Source organism: Leucoraja erinacea, chromosome 20, assembly GCF_028641065.1.
Source record: "Leucoraja erinacea ecotype New England chromosome 20, Leri_hhj_1, whole genome shotgun sequence".
In the NCBI taxonomy this organism is placed as follows: domain Eukaryota; kingdom Metazoa; phylum Chordata; class Chondrichthyes; order Rajiformes; family Rajidae; genus Leucoraja; species Leucoraja erinaceus.
The window spans coordinates 29,764,615-29,780,307 of record NC_073396.1 but is presented as its reverse complement, the minus strand read 5'-3'; the positions used below and the strand labels follow the sequence as shown (position 1 = coordinate 29,780,307).

At 42.3% G+C, this 15,693-nt stretch overlaps 1 protein-coding gene across 1 annotated transcript in view; it reads right to left on the bottom strand.

The window, feature by feature from the left end:
- Positions 1–15,693, bottom strand: part of nubp1 (nucleotide binding protein 1 (MinD homolog, E. coli)) — a 60,094-nt gene that overhangs the window by 14,104 nt on the left and 30,297 nt on the right. Inside the window, exons 4-6 of the mRNA XM_055651754.1 lie at positions 12,282–12,350; positions 3,781–3,813; positions 2,508–2,598 (exon numbers count right to left, since the gene is read on the bottom strand). Of these exons, the coding sequence (XP_055507729.1) occupies positions 2,508–2,598; positions 3,781–3,813; positions 12,282–12,350 (193 nt within the window). The remainder of the gene's footprint in view (positions 1–2,507; positions 2,599–3,780; positions 3,814–12,281; positions 12,351–15,693) is intronic.

Here is a 15,693-nt window from a genome sequence, read left to right as displayed (position 1 = left end):
CCACTGCAGATAGGAATCATAAAACTGATATGAACTGTTAATAATTTAAGTGGAGGGAAAGCTGGAAATTGTTGAACTCTGAAAGGTGTAATCTGATATAATACTGAAAATACAAGCTGTGAAATTTCTGAAAAAACTCAATATGTCTGACCGCATGTTTAGAGAAAAACAGTGTTAGCGTTTCAGGTCAATGAGTTTTATATCAATTCTAAAAATATATACCTAGTAATGGAAGTCAAAATTATCAAGTAATTCTGTTTTTTGCACTTGCAGTCAGTCTGATATGACATCAGGAAACCACAGCTTAGGTACATTCGGACTCTGGAAACGGTTTCCAGAGTCTGGACTGCTTAAAAAATACACTCCTAAGAACCATGATTACCATTTTAACAGAATATCTAATATTAACTCAATTTTCCACAGTAAAAATGTGCAAAGTTAGTTTCCTGTTTAAACTCCCAATCCCACAAATGCAACCACTGGGGTAGTTTAAAAAAGCAGGTTGAACATACCTTTAATTCAAAACCATTGTTTTCTGGCTGTGACGTTGGCCACACAACTAACTTTTCAACCTCAGTCAATGAGCCTGATAAGAAAATCTAATCACTGGATTCCCCTTCATTGCTTATCAAGAATGGATTTGACCTGACTCAGTTTCTCTGGTACTTGATTGGCAATATTAAGGATGGACATCACAGCACATTATAAGGCCATAAGGGATAAGAGTTGAATTAGGCCATTCGGCCCATCAAGTCTACTCCACCATCAATCATGGCTGATCTATCTCACACCTAACCCCATTCTCCTGCCTTCTCCCCATAACCTCTGAAACCTGTACTAATCAAGAATCTATCTATCTCTGCCGTAAAAATATCCACCGACGGCCTCCACAGTCTTCTGTGGCAAAGAATTCCACAGATTCACCACCCTCTGACTAAAGAAATTACTCCTCATCTTCCTAATAGAACATCCTTTAATTCTGAGGCTATGAACTCTAGTCCTAGACTCTCCCACTAGTAAAAACATCCTCTCCACATCCACTCTGTCCAAGCCTTTCACTATTCTGAATGTTTCAATGAGGTCCCCCCCTCATTCTTCTAAACTCAACCGAGTACAGGCTCAATGCAGGCAAACCCTCTTCATAGGTTAACCTGCTAATTCCTGGGATCATTCTTGTCAACCTCATCTGGACACTCTCCAGAGCCAGCACATCCTTCCTCAGATAAGATGCCCAAAATTACTCACAATATTCCAAATGTGGCCTTACCTGCGCCTTATAGAGCATCAACATTGCATGCCTGTTTTTGTATACAAGCCCTCTTGAAATAAATGCTAGCATTGAGTTTGCTTTCTTTACCACTGATTCGACTTGCAGATTAATGTTTTGGGAATTGTGGACCAGCACTCCCAAGTCCCTTTGCACCTCCAATTTCTGGATTCTCACCCTAATTAGAAAATAGTCACTGCCTTTATTCCTACTACCAAAATGCATGACTCCACACTTGCTACACTACATTCCATCTGCCACTTCTCTGCCCATTCTCCCAACCTGTTCAAGTCCTTCTGCAGGCCCTGCTTTCTCTATACTACCTGCCCCTCCACCTATTTTTGTATCATCTGAAAACTTGGCCACAAAGCCTTCAACCCCCTTGTTATTAATAATCATTAATATACAACGTGAAGAGTAGTGGCCCCAGCATCGACCCTTGCAGAACTCCACTAGTCACTGGCAACCAACCAGAAAAAGCCCCCTTTATAGCCATACTTGGTCTTCTGCCATCCAGCCAACCTGCTATCCATGCTAGTATCTCTGCCCTTTGATACCGTGGGTTCTCATCTGCCTTAGCAGCCTAACGTATGGCACCTTATCAAAGGCTTTCTGAAAATTTAAGCAAACAACATTTACTGACTCTCCTTTGTCTGTCCTGCTATTTACTTCTTCAAAGAATTCCCACAAATTTGTAAAGCAAGACATCGCCTTCAAAAAGCCATGCTGACTTTGGCCTATTTTATCGTGAACTTCTAAGTACTCAATAACCTCATCTTTTACAATGGACTCTAAAATCTTATCAATCACAGAAGTCAGGCTAACCGGCCTACAGATCCCACTATTCTGCCTTGCTCCCTTTTTGTGCAACGGGGTAATATTGGCAATTTTCCAATCATTTGGAACCATTCCTGACTCCAATGATTCTTGAAATATCACCTATCGATGCCTCCACAATAAAGACCATTGAAGGCCTTCACTGCTGCATTAACTAGTATACTCGCTGGACTGAGTGTATCTAATTGGACCTAATCAAAACTAGCTTTCCTCCATATCATGGTTCCTGTATGTTGTAATATTGCATTAATGATTAAAGAAATTATACTGACGAAGAGTCATTGAACTGAAACACAGAAACACCCGAAATTGCTTCCCATGTTGTTATGCATTTGAAACCTTCCAATGACAGAAGGGGCATTCGTTAAATCAGAAAAGGTTAAATCAACAAAAGAATACCAACCATTTTTCTTGGGTCCTCTCCAAATGATAGCATCATCAAGACTGCTGAGCAAAAATCCCACTGACATTACACCCAGGTTTTCTTCTACATACTGTGAGAGACAAAAAAGATAAACCAGAGACAATATCACTGTAACCACATTGTGCAGAGAAAAACAGTCGCTTCATAAAATGGAAGAAGTGGTATTATGCATCAGTTATAAAATGGGGTCTTTAATTAAAAAAACAAGAGAATCAGATTGATTGAAAGATACACCATAGAAACAGGTCCTTCGGTCCACCGATTCCATGCTGACTATCCATCGCTCGTTCACATTGTTCCATGTTATTCTACTTTCGCATCCACTGCCTCCACAAGAAAGGAAATTTACAGAGACCAATTAACCTACAAACCTGGTTAGCTTTGGGATGTGGGAAGAAACCGGAGCACCCAGAAGAAACCCATGCAGTCACAGGGTTGACTGTGTATAAACTCTACACAGACAGCACCCAAGGTCCGGATGGAACCCGGGTCTCTGACACTGTGATGCAGCAGCTCTACCAGCTGCACCACTGTGTCGCCCCTAGATATAGAGTTTGTGTGTCTCTGAGGCAACTCAGCTTCAACAAATGGGAGTGGGAGGTGGCCAAATGAACCCTGTGGGAAACCGACTTTTAGAAATTCACTATGAATAGCATTTATCATTTATTCAAAGAAAACGTTCAAGTATTGTGGGTGCCATTGTTTTCACTCTGAACTGCCATATGGTGCCTCAATCATCTCTCTTAGAATAATAAGCTGTGAGCAAACAAAAACACTTTTCCTGGAAAATTACTTTTTCAATCTTCCACACCCTGCACTGTGCAGCATAACCTATAAAAGTAAACCTGGATTTGTGCCATTGGACTACAATAACTCTTGAGCAGATTTGCAGTGACTAATGGTTCATTTGAAATAAGGATGCTGTACAACTAGAAAGATTTGTTGATTGTGGGTTTAATCAGCCCTTTCACCCACTTGCGTCGAGAGCTTCGCCCTTTCACCTGCAGCGTCAATCAATCAATCAATCAATCAAGTTTTATTCGGCACTTGCACATAAGTGCAAGTGAAATGAATTTGCCAGCAGCGGTACAATAAAAAAAGAACACACAATACACAATAAAAAATTAACACAAACATCCAACACAGCATTCATCACTGTGGTGGAAGGCACAAAATTTGGCCAGTCCTCCTCCATTTTCCATACCAGATGTTAATGTCAGATACCCTAGCATTAAAATGAAGAAATACGTACCACAGGAGACCATCCTGACCCACTCTGATGTACCTGTAAGAGCAGAAGGAAAAGGTTTAATTACTTGCTGTTAAATCATTGGGATTAATGTTCTGATAATCATTTACATTCCTAACATTAAAATTTGAGATTATAAAAAACATGTGCAGCTTATGATTGACTTATTTTATTGCTATTTAATCCAATGGGGGACACCTTAACATATGCTGATGGATAATATCCACTTTTCTTTACCGATATTAGTTGTGATAGCTAAGGAGAAGCTTCCTTGTAGTCCAGTGGAGAAAGTAAATATGTAATGGGATAAACCAACACAAGCCAAATAAATCGACTCCCACATTGCAGCAGTCAGGATTGTGAAAGCACGTACCACAGGATCCATCCATGCAGTGTTACACAGAACATTGCAAGCACAAACATTCACAAGTAAAGAAACACAAGTGCCAGCTTGTTTACTCATGTGGCACTTTAATCAGAAGTCCAAAGGGGCAAACTTCACTGTCATGGATTCTTTCCAATGTAATCAATCAGAGAAAACCAAAGTAAATAAATAGTGCATTCCCCATGCAATCTAAAACTGACTAAATAAAGGATGTTTCAGGTTTACAATCGAAAGTTGGTTGGTCCTAATCTAGTAGAATACTGGGATAATATTCCTTCACTTTATATTTATTCTTGGCACACAAGTGATGTCAGAAAATAACAAATTGCTCACTCATAGTGGACCTGAGATGGAGAAGGGTTTAGGCCCGAAACGTTGCCTATTTCCTTTGCTCCATAGATGCTGCTGCACCCGCTGAGTTTCTCCAGCATTTTTGTGTACCTTACAGTTTCTGAGGCTACCTGAATTTCTGGCATAACTATGATAGTCACGCTGCCACGGTGTTGTCAAACAATTCAACCCAACCATGATGATTCATGGGTGCCACGTCTCATCGGGATGACATCTAACTTGGAGAGGAAACCAGATGGTGCCTTTTTTATACCCACAGTGATTACCTCTTAAAGCAGGCAAGATATTGGTGAGCAGAGGTTTACAGCAATGATTATGCCAAGACTGCTCAAATGCAGAGCTTGCATGCTGCTGTGATCATAGCCATTAAAGCACATCTGATAATTCCCCATTAACTTGCCTTGCAATGAATAAATTTATTACCCAAAAGCTGTTGAGGTTGTTTCAATGGGCATTTAGAATCAACCATAAACTATCAGACTGCTGTCATTATAGGCCGTTTGAAGTAAGAGTATCAGGATCTTTCTTGAAGGGCATTCATTAACAAAGTGTGTTATGTAACAGTGTAGCTGCTTTTATACTTAATTTCAATTTCACAATATTCCATAACGATTTACCCATCTCCTGATGTAAATGTGATGAAGGACAACACGTTTGCTTACTCCAATAGTACTTTATGCTGCGAGAATACATCCAATGGGAAACCAAGTCTAGTTTCTAGTATAAGTTTCTTGATCTTGTTGCAGCATCTTTTTACATTTTCTCAGCATTATCACAATTTCTACCAAACTGGACAACTTGTTGCAATGAGCCCTTTGAACCACAGGCTGAAGGTGAAAGCAGTCAGAATCTGCTCACTCTTCACCAGTGTGATTCAAAGGGCGTGGCTGGGATCAAAAACCAACCACCCAGGATCTGGCCATAAAATTAGCAAGGCCCTTAATATTATTTTATTTTACATTCTTACTTCTGTACATGAGACTTCAGAGATACAGCGTGGAAACAGGCCATTCGGCCCACTGAGTCCTCACCGATAAGTGATCCCCGCACCTACACTAGTACTATCCTACAGACTAGGGACAATTTACAATCTTACTGAGGTCAATGAACCTACAAATCTGTATGTCTTTGGTGTTGGAGGAAACCGGAGAACCTGTAGAAAAACCATGTAGTCACAGGGAGAATGTACAATCTCCCTACAGACAGCACCTGTAGTCAGGATCGAACCCGGGTCTCTGGCGCTGTAGGACAGCAAACGCATAGATTTGTAGTTCCCTGGCTTGGCCTTGCAGCCCTTCTGAAATAAAAGCCCGTTAACCTCCTTCCAGTTTTCCAGTAATTCACCAGTGGCTAAGGAAGATATAAAAATCTCTGCTAGAGCCCCCAGCAATTTCTTCCCTTGCTGCCCACAACATCCTATTCATTTAGGGCACAGCTAACTGCTCTAATGGGGAGGTGAAAGTATCGATACTCAAAGGGAAATATGAAAAGGAAATAGGACTTATCAAAAAATTCATCTACAAGCTACAGGTGACGTGGGAGTACAGTGCTCATCACGTTTGCCCCTAAGATGATGACTTCTTGAACCATTGTAGTCAAAAGCTTACTGAATACAAGAGTCAGAAAGTCATGATATAGCTTTACAGGACTTCGGTTAGGCTGCATTTGGAGTATTGCATGCACGCTGGTCGCCCCCATTACAGGAAGAACATGGAAGTTTTGGAAAGGGTGCAGAGGAGATTTACCAGAATTATACAGCATATAATCCTCCAACATTTTCGCCAACTCCAACGTGATCCCACTACAGGCCACATCTTCCCATCTCCACCCCTTTCTGCTTTCTGCAGAGACCGTTCCCTCCAAAACTCCCTGGTCAACTCGTCCCTTCCCACCCAAGCCACCCCCTCCCCAGGTACTTTCCCCTGCAACCGCAGGAGATGCAACACCTGTCCCTTTACTTCCCCCCTCGACTCCATCCAAGGACCCAAACAGTCTTTCCAGGTGAGGCAGAGGTTCACTTGTACCTCCTCCAACCTCATCTACTGTATCCGCTGTTTCAGGTGTCAACTTCTCTACAATGGCAAGACCAAGCGCAGGCACGGCAATCGTTTCGCTGAACACCTCCGCTCAGTCCGTCTGATCACCCGGTTGCTCAGCACTCCCCCTCCCATTCTCAATCTGACCTTTTTGTCCTGGCCCTCCTCCATTGTCAGTGAGACCCAGCCCAAATTGGAGGAACAGCGCCTCATATTTCATGGGTAGTTTACACCCCAGCGGTATGAACATTGACTTCTCTAATTTCAAATAGCCCTTGTTTTCCCTCTCTATCCCCTCCCCAGTTCTCACACCAGTCTTACTATCTCCGACAACATTCTATCTTTGACCCGCCCACTCCCCTGACATCAGTCTGAGGAAGGATCTCGACCCGAAATGTCACCCATTCCAAAACACACACCAAGATATATGAAACACAGAATTAAAATGATGAGTGGAAAGTCCACGATTGGGGATACGCAACGATTGGGTGGGGGTGGGCAGTCAGTCTATCCCACAACAGAAGAGGGAAGAGTTGCAGAGTGTGATAGGCACAGGGAAAAAGGATCTCCGATGGCGTTCAGTGTTGCATCTTGGTTTAGCCAGTCTGTTGCTGAAGGTGCTCCTCAGGTTGACCAGTGTGTCATGGAGGGGGTGAGCTGTATTGTCCAAGATGCTCCACAGTTTGAGCAGCATCCTCACCTCCAAGACCACCTCCAATGAATCCAACATTGGAAGGTATGGAGGGCTTAGGGGGGTATAGCTTTAAGTTGAGAGGGGCAAAGATTAAAGGAAATGTGCGGGATAAAGTTGTTTTTTTACACAGAGGGTGGCAAGTGCCCGAACACATTACAGGGGCTGGTGGATGAGGCAGATACGATAGTGGCATTTAAAATACTTTTTGGTAGGCATATGTATATGCAGGGAATGGAGGAATATAGATTATGTGCAGGCAGATAGAAGTTGGTTTTGGCATCTTGTTCGGCACCGACATTGTGGGCTGATGGGCCTATTCTTGTACTGTACTGTTCTATGTGTTTTCCATTGATGGAGAGATTCAGGACTTAAGAAGGGGTGGCAATTTATTTCTATGTCCAGGCTGTGTGAATGTTGAAGGAAGTCATGCAAGTGATGACACCAGCCCTACCATGCTGCTTTTGACACAGAGGTTGCAGATTTGGACGGCACAGTCAAAATGGGCTTTGGTTCATGGTGCATCTTGTGAAGGATACGCACTGCAGCCACACCGCACTGGTGATGGACAGGGTGCCATTAGCTAGCTCTGCTGTCCTCTACAGTTTCGAGCTTTCAGACATTTTCAAGAGTCAGGTGTTGGGCACGCATTAGAACTGACGGAGCCAATAATTGCTTCAATGCTTCAGTTTCAGTTTAATGTCACGTGTACCGAGGTATAGTGAAAAGCTTTTCTTGTGTGCTAACCAGTCATGGAAATGCTGGGGAAGTTGGCCTGGGACAGGACACTGACGTTGGTTCTTTATCCTGCCATTGGATTTGGAATATTTTACAGAGAAAAAGTGGTTGGATTCTTTCCGATATTTCGAGGCACCTACTGTAGCTGCTCCATGCTTTCAAAGCATACAGGATCACTGCTGCCTGGTAGACCGTGAGTTTGTGCCAGGCTTAAGTCTTGATCCAAAACATTCCTCAGATGGCTGTGCAGGTACACTGATCATGTTGGCAAATTTCATCATCCGTATCGGTTTTGTTGATTTTTATTTAGATTTGAAATGTGGATGTTGCTGGTATGGACTGTCCTTTCTTAATTACCCTGAAGATGCCTATGTAGTTTATGTAGCCGCTCTAACTGAGCATTCTGGTCAATGGTGACCTCACTCTAATAATGGCAGCGGACCCAAGGATGGTGGTGGTATTCTATTTTAAGGACAAATAAATAGATTCTCTCTTGTTGGAGATGGCCATTGCCAGGCACTTCTGTAACATTTTACAAGCCACTTATCAGCCCATGTGTTGTCTAGGCCCTGCTGCGTGCAGGCATGAGCTGCTTCATTTACTGAACATTGCAAATGGAATTGTGCAATCACCAGGGCTAGCCTTCAGATAGAAGAAAGGTTGTTGATGAAGCAGTTTACGATGGTTGGGCCAAGGGTACTGACTAGGGAACATCTGCAATGATTACTGGGCCTGGGATGATTACTTTTTCACAGCCATAACCATCTCTTTTTGTGTAAGGCACGATTCCATTGGAGTGTTTTCCCCTTGCCCTGAGACATACGATAATTCAAGCCAGGTCATCAGATCTCTGTGATAAATAGAGGGCCATGCCCTCAGATCTGTGATAAATACCAAATCATGCCTTCAGACCTCAGTGATAAATACCATAGGTGCTCCAGTTTCTCACTGATTAAAAACTAAACTGCCTTGCACCTGTTGTAGATGATTTGGTTAAGATCACAGCTTGCATACCACAATGATGCAGATGCATCTCTGTACCTAGCCATACTTGAGAAGGATACTTTTAAGGTTATTGTGAGGTTATGGAATTAAGGATATGGGGGCTGGTGCATTAAACTGCCAGTGGAATAAATGTCACAGTGAGCACCACTTAATGGTTGACCCTTGCTTCCGTTTCTTAAGCAATAATGCTGCTTCCTGCAATTACTTAGCAGCAGGCTTCACCTGTAACACTTCACAAGTACAAAACAATTCAGTGCCAAATTACTGGGCATTTGGTGCTGTGAATTTGCAACTTAATTAAAACCACAATGAAAATGTATACATTTCTGCAGACTGTTTAATGAGAAGTGAAAGTAAGTTTGTTCTCCTTTAAATGGCTAGTGTGAAAATTGCACTTTACAGATGAAAGGGCTTTTTTTGTCGTGCATACTTCATAAGGCAAATGAATTACAGTAATAAACCCTTATTTTTCTCAATGTATTCCTCTCATTAATTTGGCATCCACTTATGAAGGGATCCAACCCAAAACGTCACCTATCCACGTTCTCCAAAGATGCTGCCTGACCCGCTGAGTTACTCCAACATTTTGTGTCTTTTTTTTAAACCTGATTCTTTATGTTATGCTTCAATTCTAGATCTCTGCCAAAGCAGCCAAATGGACTAAGATGCAAGCATGAAACTAGAAGTTCATTGTTTCTCCTACCAATCATTCACAGCACGTAACCAGAAATGTGACACTGGATCTCTCAAAGAGTAAAATACAAAGTGCTGGAGTAACTCAGTACAGATAGACAATGTTTTAGGTTGGGATCCTTTTCCAGTCTGAAGGACCCCCTAAAACGTTGCCCATCCGTGTTGTCCAGATATGTTGGCCAACCCACTGAGTTACTCCAGCACTTTATGTTTTATGCAAAATTCCAGCAGCTGCAATTCCATGAGTCTCCCTCAAAGACAAACACAAAATGCTGGAGTAACTCAACGGGAACAGGCAGCATCTCTGGAGAGATGGAATGGGTGACGTTTCAGGTCGAGGCCATTCTTCAGACTGTCTCCCACAAAGATCAGGTTTCTTCCTCAATTTTTGCTGGGTTGTGTTTCATTGATGGGAAAGTTTTTGTTTCGTAAAAAGGAAACAGGAAATTGTTCCTGTTTCTAAACAAGAACCAAAAGCTCATCCCTGAGTGGATCTGTGAGGACACCAGTGAGAAGGGGATTTCACCATCTGTCCTGCTTGCCAAAGGTGGCAAACATCCATGATCCATTGAATAAAAACAGATAATCAAGCAAAGAATTAAGGGCAACTGTTAATTACTACAGAATATATTAATGAGGGGACCTGATCTGCAAAGAGGTGGAAATGAAGGAGTTAGAAAATGGATTTGCATTGAAAGATTTCAGTGCACCCTTGTTAATTTGAAGCTTTATTAATTCAGAACTTCCTTAATATTATTAATGCTCAATGGCTCTGAAATCCAGTTCCATTAATGTGAATAATAAAGATTAGCCTGACTGACATAAATAAGTAATACTAAATGGATTATAGTAAGGCACTTGAGAAAGTTCCCAATGATAGGCTGATTCAGAAGATTAAGATGCAGGTGATTAACAGTTTTAATAGGCACGTGGACATGCATGGAATGCAGGTATATGGATCATGTGCTGGCAGATGAGAGTAGTGTTTCTAGGCATTACATTCAGCACAGGCATTGTGGGCCAAACGGCCTGTTCCTATGCTGTACGTTTCTATGTTCTAGCGTACACAAGCACAATCAAGCCATACACAAGTATGGACAGAGAAAAGTGGTCATATGGATTCATAACTGGCTCATTGATAAAAGGAATGGGTGGACGGACAATATTACGTGTGTGTGTAGCATCACACTGCCCGTGTGTGTGGGAATTGTCACACCATCCTTGTTGGTGTGTGAGAGTGAGCAACATCACACGTGTGTGTGTTTGTGTGTGTGTGCGTGTGTGTGTGTGCGCGCGCGTGTGCGTGTAGCATCACACTGCCCTTCATGTGTGAGTGTGAGGATCATCACATTGCCCCTGTGAGTGATTGTGAGAGAGAAAGCATCATCACACTACCTGCGTGTGTGTGACACAAACATTGTGGGCTGAAGGACCCATTTCTATGCTGTACTGTTCTGAGTTCTATATTCTATTATCTTAAAAGCATCAATTTTTCATCAATATTATCACTTTCCTCTTAGTTGCAGGGCCTTGTCAAACATTTGTCAAATGTTATTCGAGTCCACACAAATATGACACCTACTTTTGCAAATGCAAACGCTGGTCTACGCAAAAAAAAAACCAGTACTGAAGCAGCTCAGGCAGCATCTCTGAAAAGTACGGATAGTTTGTTTGGAATAAACAATTAATTATGAAAACTCTTTAATTACTATCATTTTATTTAGTGCTATCATCTTTTAGTGCTATCTTCAAATCAGCTTCCCCTTTTGTGAAGAATCAATTTTCTAGTCTGAGGTTCAATTAACAAGCCAACCACCAACCACTGGTATGTAACTCCCCCCACTTCCCCCACCCTAGTGGTCCTACAAGTTCCACTGCTCACATCCTTGTATCACCTCTTCCCCAGCCAACAATGGGCTATGATGGACTACACCCTTCCTTGGTCATCTATTGGCAGCCCAGATTTGTTCTGGCCTTTTCCTACCTCTAGTTCCCTCCCTACTTTTAGTTTAAAGAAGGGTTCCGACCAGAAATGTCACTCATCCTCATGCTGCCTGACCTGCTGAGTTACTCCAGCAATTTGTGTCTATCAATGGTATGTCCTATATTACTTCAGTAGTGTATACATTTTGGGACACAGGCTAAAGTTATGACCAGTGCTATGTGAATGCAAACTTATCTTTCTGAGTCTTTGTCCGTTCCAGTACTGGTTACTTATTCCTTGTTCAAAATGTGCCAGAAGAGTAGTGTTCCCAGAGAGTAGAGCTAACCCAATCAATTTACTCCTTTTGCTTTGTATCAATCCCAGCTCACCTATGCCCAGTTGCTGTCATTTTATTTAATAACATATTTAATAACACATGCTTAGAAAGTAAAAGTACATCGTGGTAAATAAATCACATTTTTAACAGTTACTTTTCTTCACCAGGATCATTATTGTGGTAACGCACTGTTTACGAAAGAAAGTGTTCTGAAGTCTAACTTGATTTAATTGGTAATTACCAAGCCACTACTAGAATTTTAAGACGCTGTTTCAATGAGCGAGATGAATCAATATCAATTAAAATGTTTCCAATTACTCACAACTGTTGAATTTTATTCTTACCTGTTCACCTTCTACTCCCATCATTTTAGGAATTGATGGACCACATATATCAACATCCAAAAGAGCAACCTGCCAATCAAAAAATGCCAAGAATGTCAATTGTAAGCTTAATATATCAGAATTGCCAAGAACAGTACAACCTTAACACATTGATGTAACTGCACAATAAATGGACAATACTACAAGAATAAACATGTCAACATGGAACAGATGAACAAAGTCCAGAGAGTGCCATTTGATTATCTCCCTTTACCTCATCCCACCCAAACTTGGAATCTGCTAAAAAAAATAACCACTTAAACATTTCTAGATTAATTGTTTTCCATCCTCTACAACCTCAACTTTGGGGATGTATTATTCATGCTGATTATTCAACGACAAAAAATTATAGCTGTGAATTTTCCCATGACTGTATTAGTGTAAAGGATGATGGAAAAAATCTATCAGTAAATCTTCAGTAAATCCGCAACTTTCATAAGAAATTTGAACAACAGATGGCGCTGGCAACACCAGGACATTTCACCGGAGGCATTGTTTGTCACGAATCATAAAAATCATTGTCAAGATTTATCCTTATGCAGGACATGTACAAGCACAAACACTGTCAATCTAGGTTTCCACCATTGTCACAGAACACCATTTTACCACACAATCCTGGAGAATATTACATAAAGCTGTCATATATAGAAATCTAGGTGTAACCTTTGCAAAGCTATCAAGGTTCAAGGTCAATTTATTGTCACTTGTACCAATTGGGGTACAGTAAAATTTAAAATTGCCATACTAAAAACAAATCAACAAGACACACAACTACATAAAAATGAACATAAACATCCACCACCGGATTCCCCACGTTCCTTACTGTAATGGCATCAAGGACAGCAAGAGGTGATTCGGGACCAAGTTAGAGTACCAGACTGACCATTGATTGTGACAAGGCTTGCAGGCTATAACAGGCCACAAAGCGAAGTTGGGCAGGTTTGCTGGCAGCAATGCAACCCTCTCTGACAAGCTCAATGCATTCTATGCTCTTTTTGAGGACATCAGTGGAATGACATCATCCACCCTGACAGCCATTGGTGGTCGTGTACCCATGGTCACTATTTTAATCCTCAGATCGGCCTTCCTAAGAATGACCCCACAGAAAGGGATTGGCCCGGATGGAGCCACCACCTGTATTCTGAAGACCATCTGCAGGGAATATTCGTGGATATCGTTAACCTCTCCCTAGTCCCATCTGAGGATCTCACCTGCTTTATGAAGACCATTATCATCCCAGTGCTTCATAAAAACAAGGGAGCATGCTTTAATGACAATGATCAGGTGACGCTGACATTCATCATCATGAAGTGCTTTGATCCACTGTAATAAATTTACCACTGCAACAGGTCCACGACACATGCTATCTCCCTGGCCCTATACGCATCCTGGTACATCTGGATAACAAGACCACATACATCAGCCTCCTATTTATTGACAATAGCTCCAACTTCACCACCATAAATCCAACCAAACACATCTCTAATCCCTTGTATCCCAAGACTCAGCAATCCCCTCAGTACATGGATCCTTGTCTTCCTGACCCATAGACTGCAATCAATAAGGATAAGTGACAAAATATGTTCCATGATAATTCTCAACACAGGTGACCTACAAGGCTGTGTTCTCAGCCTCTTACTATACTCCCTATAGGCTTGGATTCTGCTCTAACTCAATTTACAAGCTTGCAGATTACATTGTATTGTAATTTATTAGCCAAGTATGTAAACATACAAGGAATTTGATTTGCCATCTCGTAACACAGCATAAGCGGAGACCCACAGCCATCAGTTCAATGTCCGGGCCACACATACAAACACGTTCCTTCACCCGTGGTGTGACCAGAGCTGTACTGACCGCTGTCACTCTCTCTGCAGTCCCTGTTCGCCCGAACATTCAGAAAGCCGTCCGCACTCACACTAGACTCCGGGATGTCCTCATCAGATTCAGATTCAGATTCAGATTCAATTTTAATTGTCATTGTCAGTGTACAGTACAGAGACAACGAAATGCATTTAGCATCTCCCTTGAAGAGCGACATAGCAAACGATTTGAATAAAAAAATAATAATAAGTGTCCGGGGGGGGGGGGGTGGTGGTGGTGATTGGCAGTCACCGAGGTACGTTGTATAGTAGAGTGACAGCCGCCGGAAAGAAGTTGTTCCTCGACCTGCTGGTTCGGCAACGGAGAGACCTGTAGCGCCTCCCGGATGTTAGGAGGGTAAACAGTCCATGGTTGGGGTGAGAGCAGTCCTTGGCGATGCTGAGCGCCCTCCGCAGACAGCGCTTGCTTTGGACAGACTCAATGGAGGGGAGCGTGGAACCGGTGATGCGTTGGGCAATTTTCACCACTCTCTGCAATGCCTTCCGGTCGGATAGCATGGCCGCTCATGGAGCCATGTCCCCGCAAAACACCAAACTCACTGCATTCACGGCACTCCCTCCGAATCCTCACCAGTGCAGGGAGCACGTCCATCTTGTTTTTTTCAGCGACCTCACATTCCCCACTGTGATGGAAGGCAAATAACTTATACCTTCTTTCCTCCTTTTCTCCCACGGAGATCCATAATGAATGGATCTCAGACAATGACAAAACAGAGTACAGGAAGGAGATAGAGAGCTTAGGTCATGGCGTAAAAAAACAACAAACTCTCTCAATCTCCGTAAAACAAAGGCATAGCATCAACCTTAGGAAGCAGTTTAGAGTACAGGCCCCTATCTGCATATTTGAGATGGTTGAGAGCTTCAAGTTCCTAGCTTTAAATATCACTAATGATTCGTCCTGGTCCAAATACATTGACACTATAACCAACAAAGCACAAAAACAACTCTACTTCCTCACAAGTCCAAGAAAATAGGCAACGTTTCGGGTCGAGACCCTTCTTCAGACCCTTCTTGACCCAAAACGTTACCTATTTCCTTCGCTCCATAGATGCTGCCTCACCTGCGGAGTTTCTCCAGCATTTTTGTCGACCTGAGAAAAAGTTTAAGGTCCACAATGACATAAATTGGAAGATCATGATTACACCCTGATTTATGGGTGGACCACTCAGTCACCTGATGACAGCGGGGAAGAAGCTGTTCCTGAATCTGGTGGTACATGCTTTTAGGCTTTTGTAATTCCTGTCCAAGGAGGGAAGGGAGAAGAGAGAATGTCTGGGGCTCCAAAGGGTCCTTGATCATGTTGGTTGCTTTCCTGAGGCAGACTGAAGTACGGAGTCGATGGTGATGAGGTTTCCCTTTGTGATAGACTGGGCTATATCAACAACTCACTGCAATTTCTTGTGGTCTTGGGCGGAGCTGTTGTCAAACCATGCTGTGATGTATCCCAATAGAATGCTTTCTGCAGTGAATCTGTAGAAGTTGGTACTCTT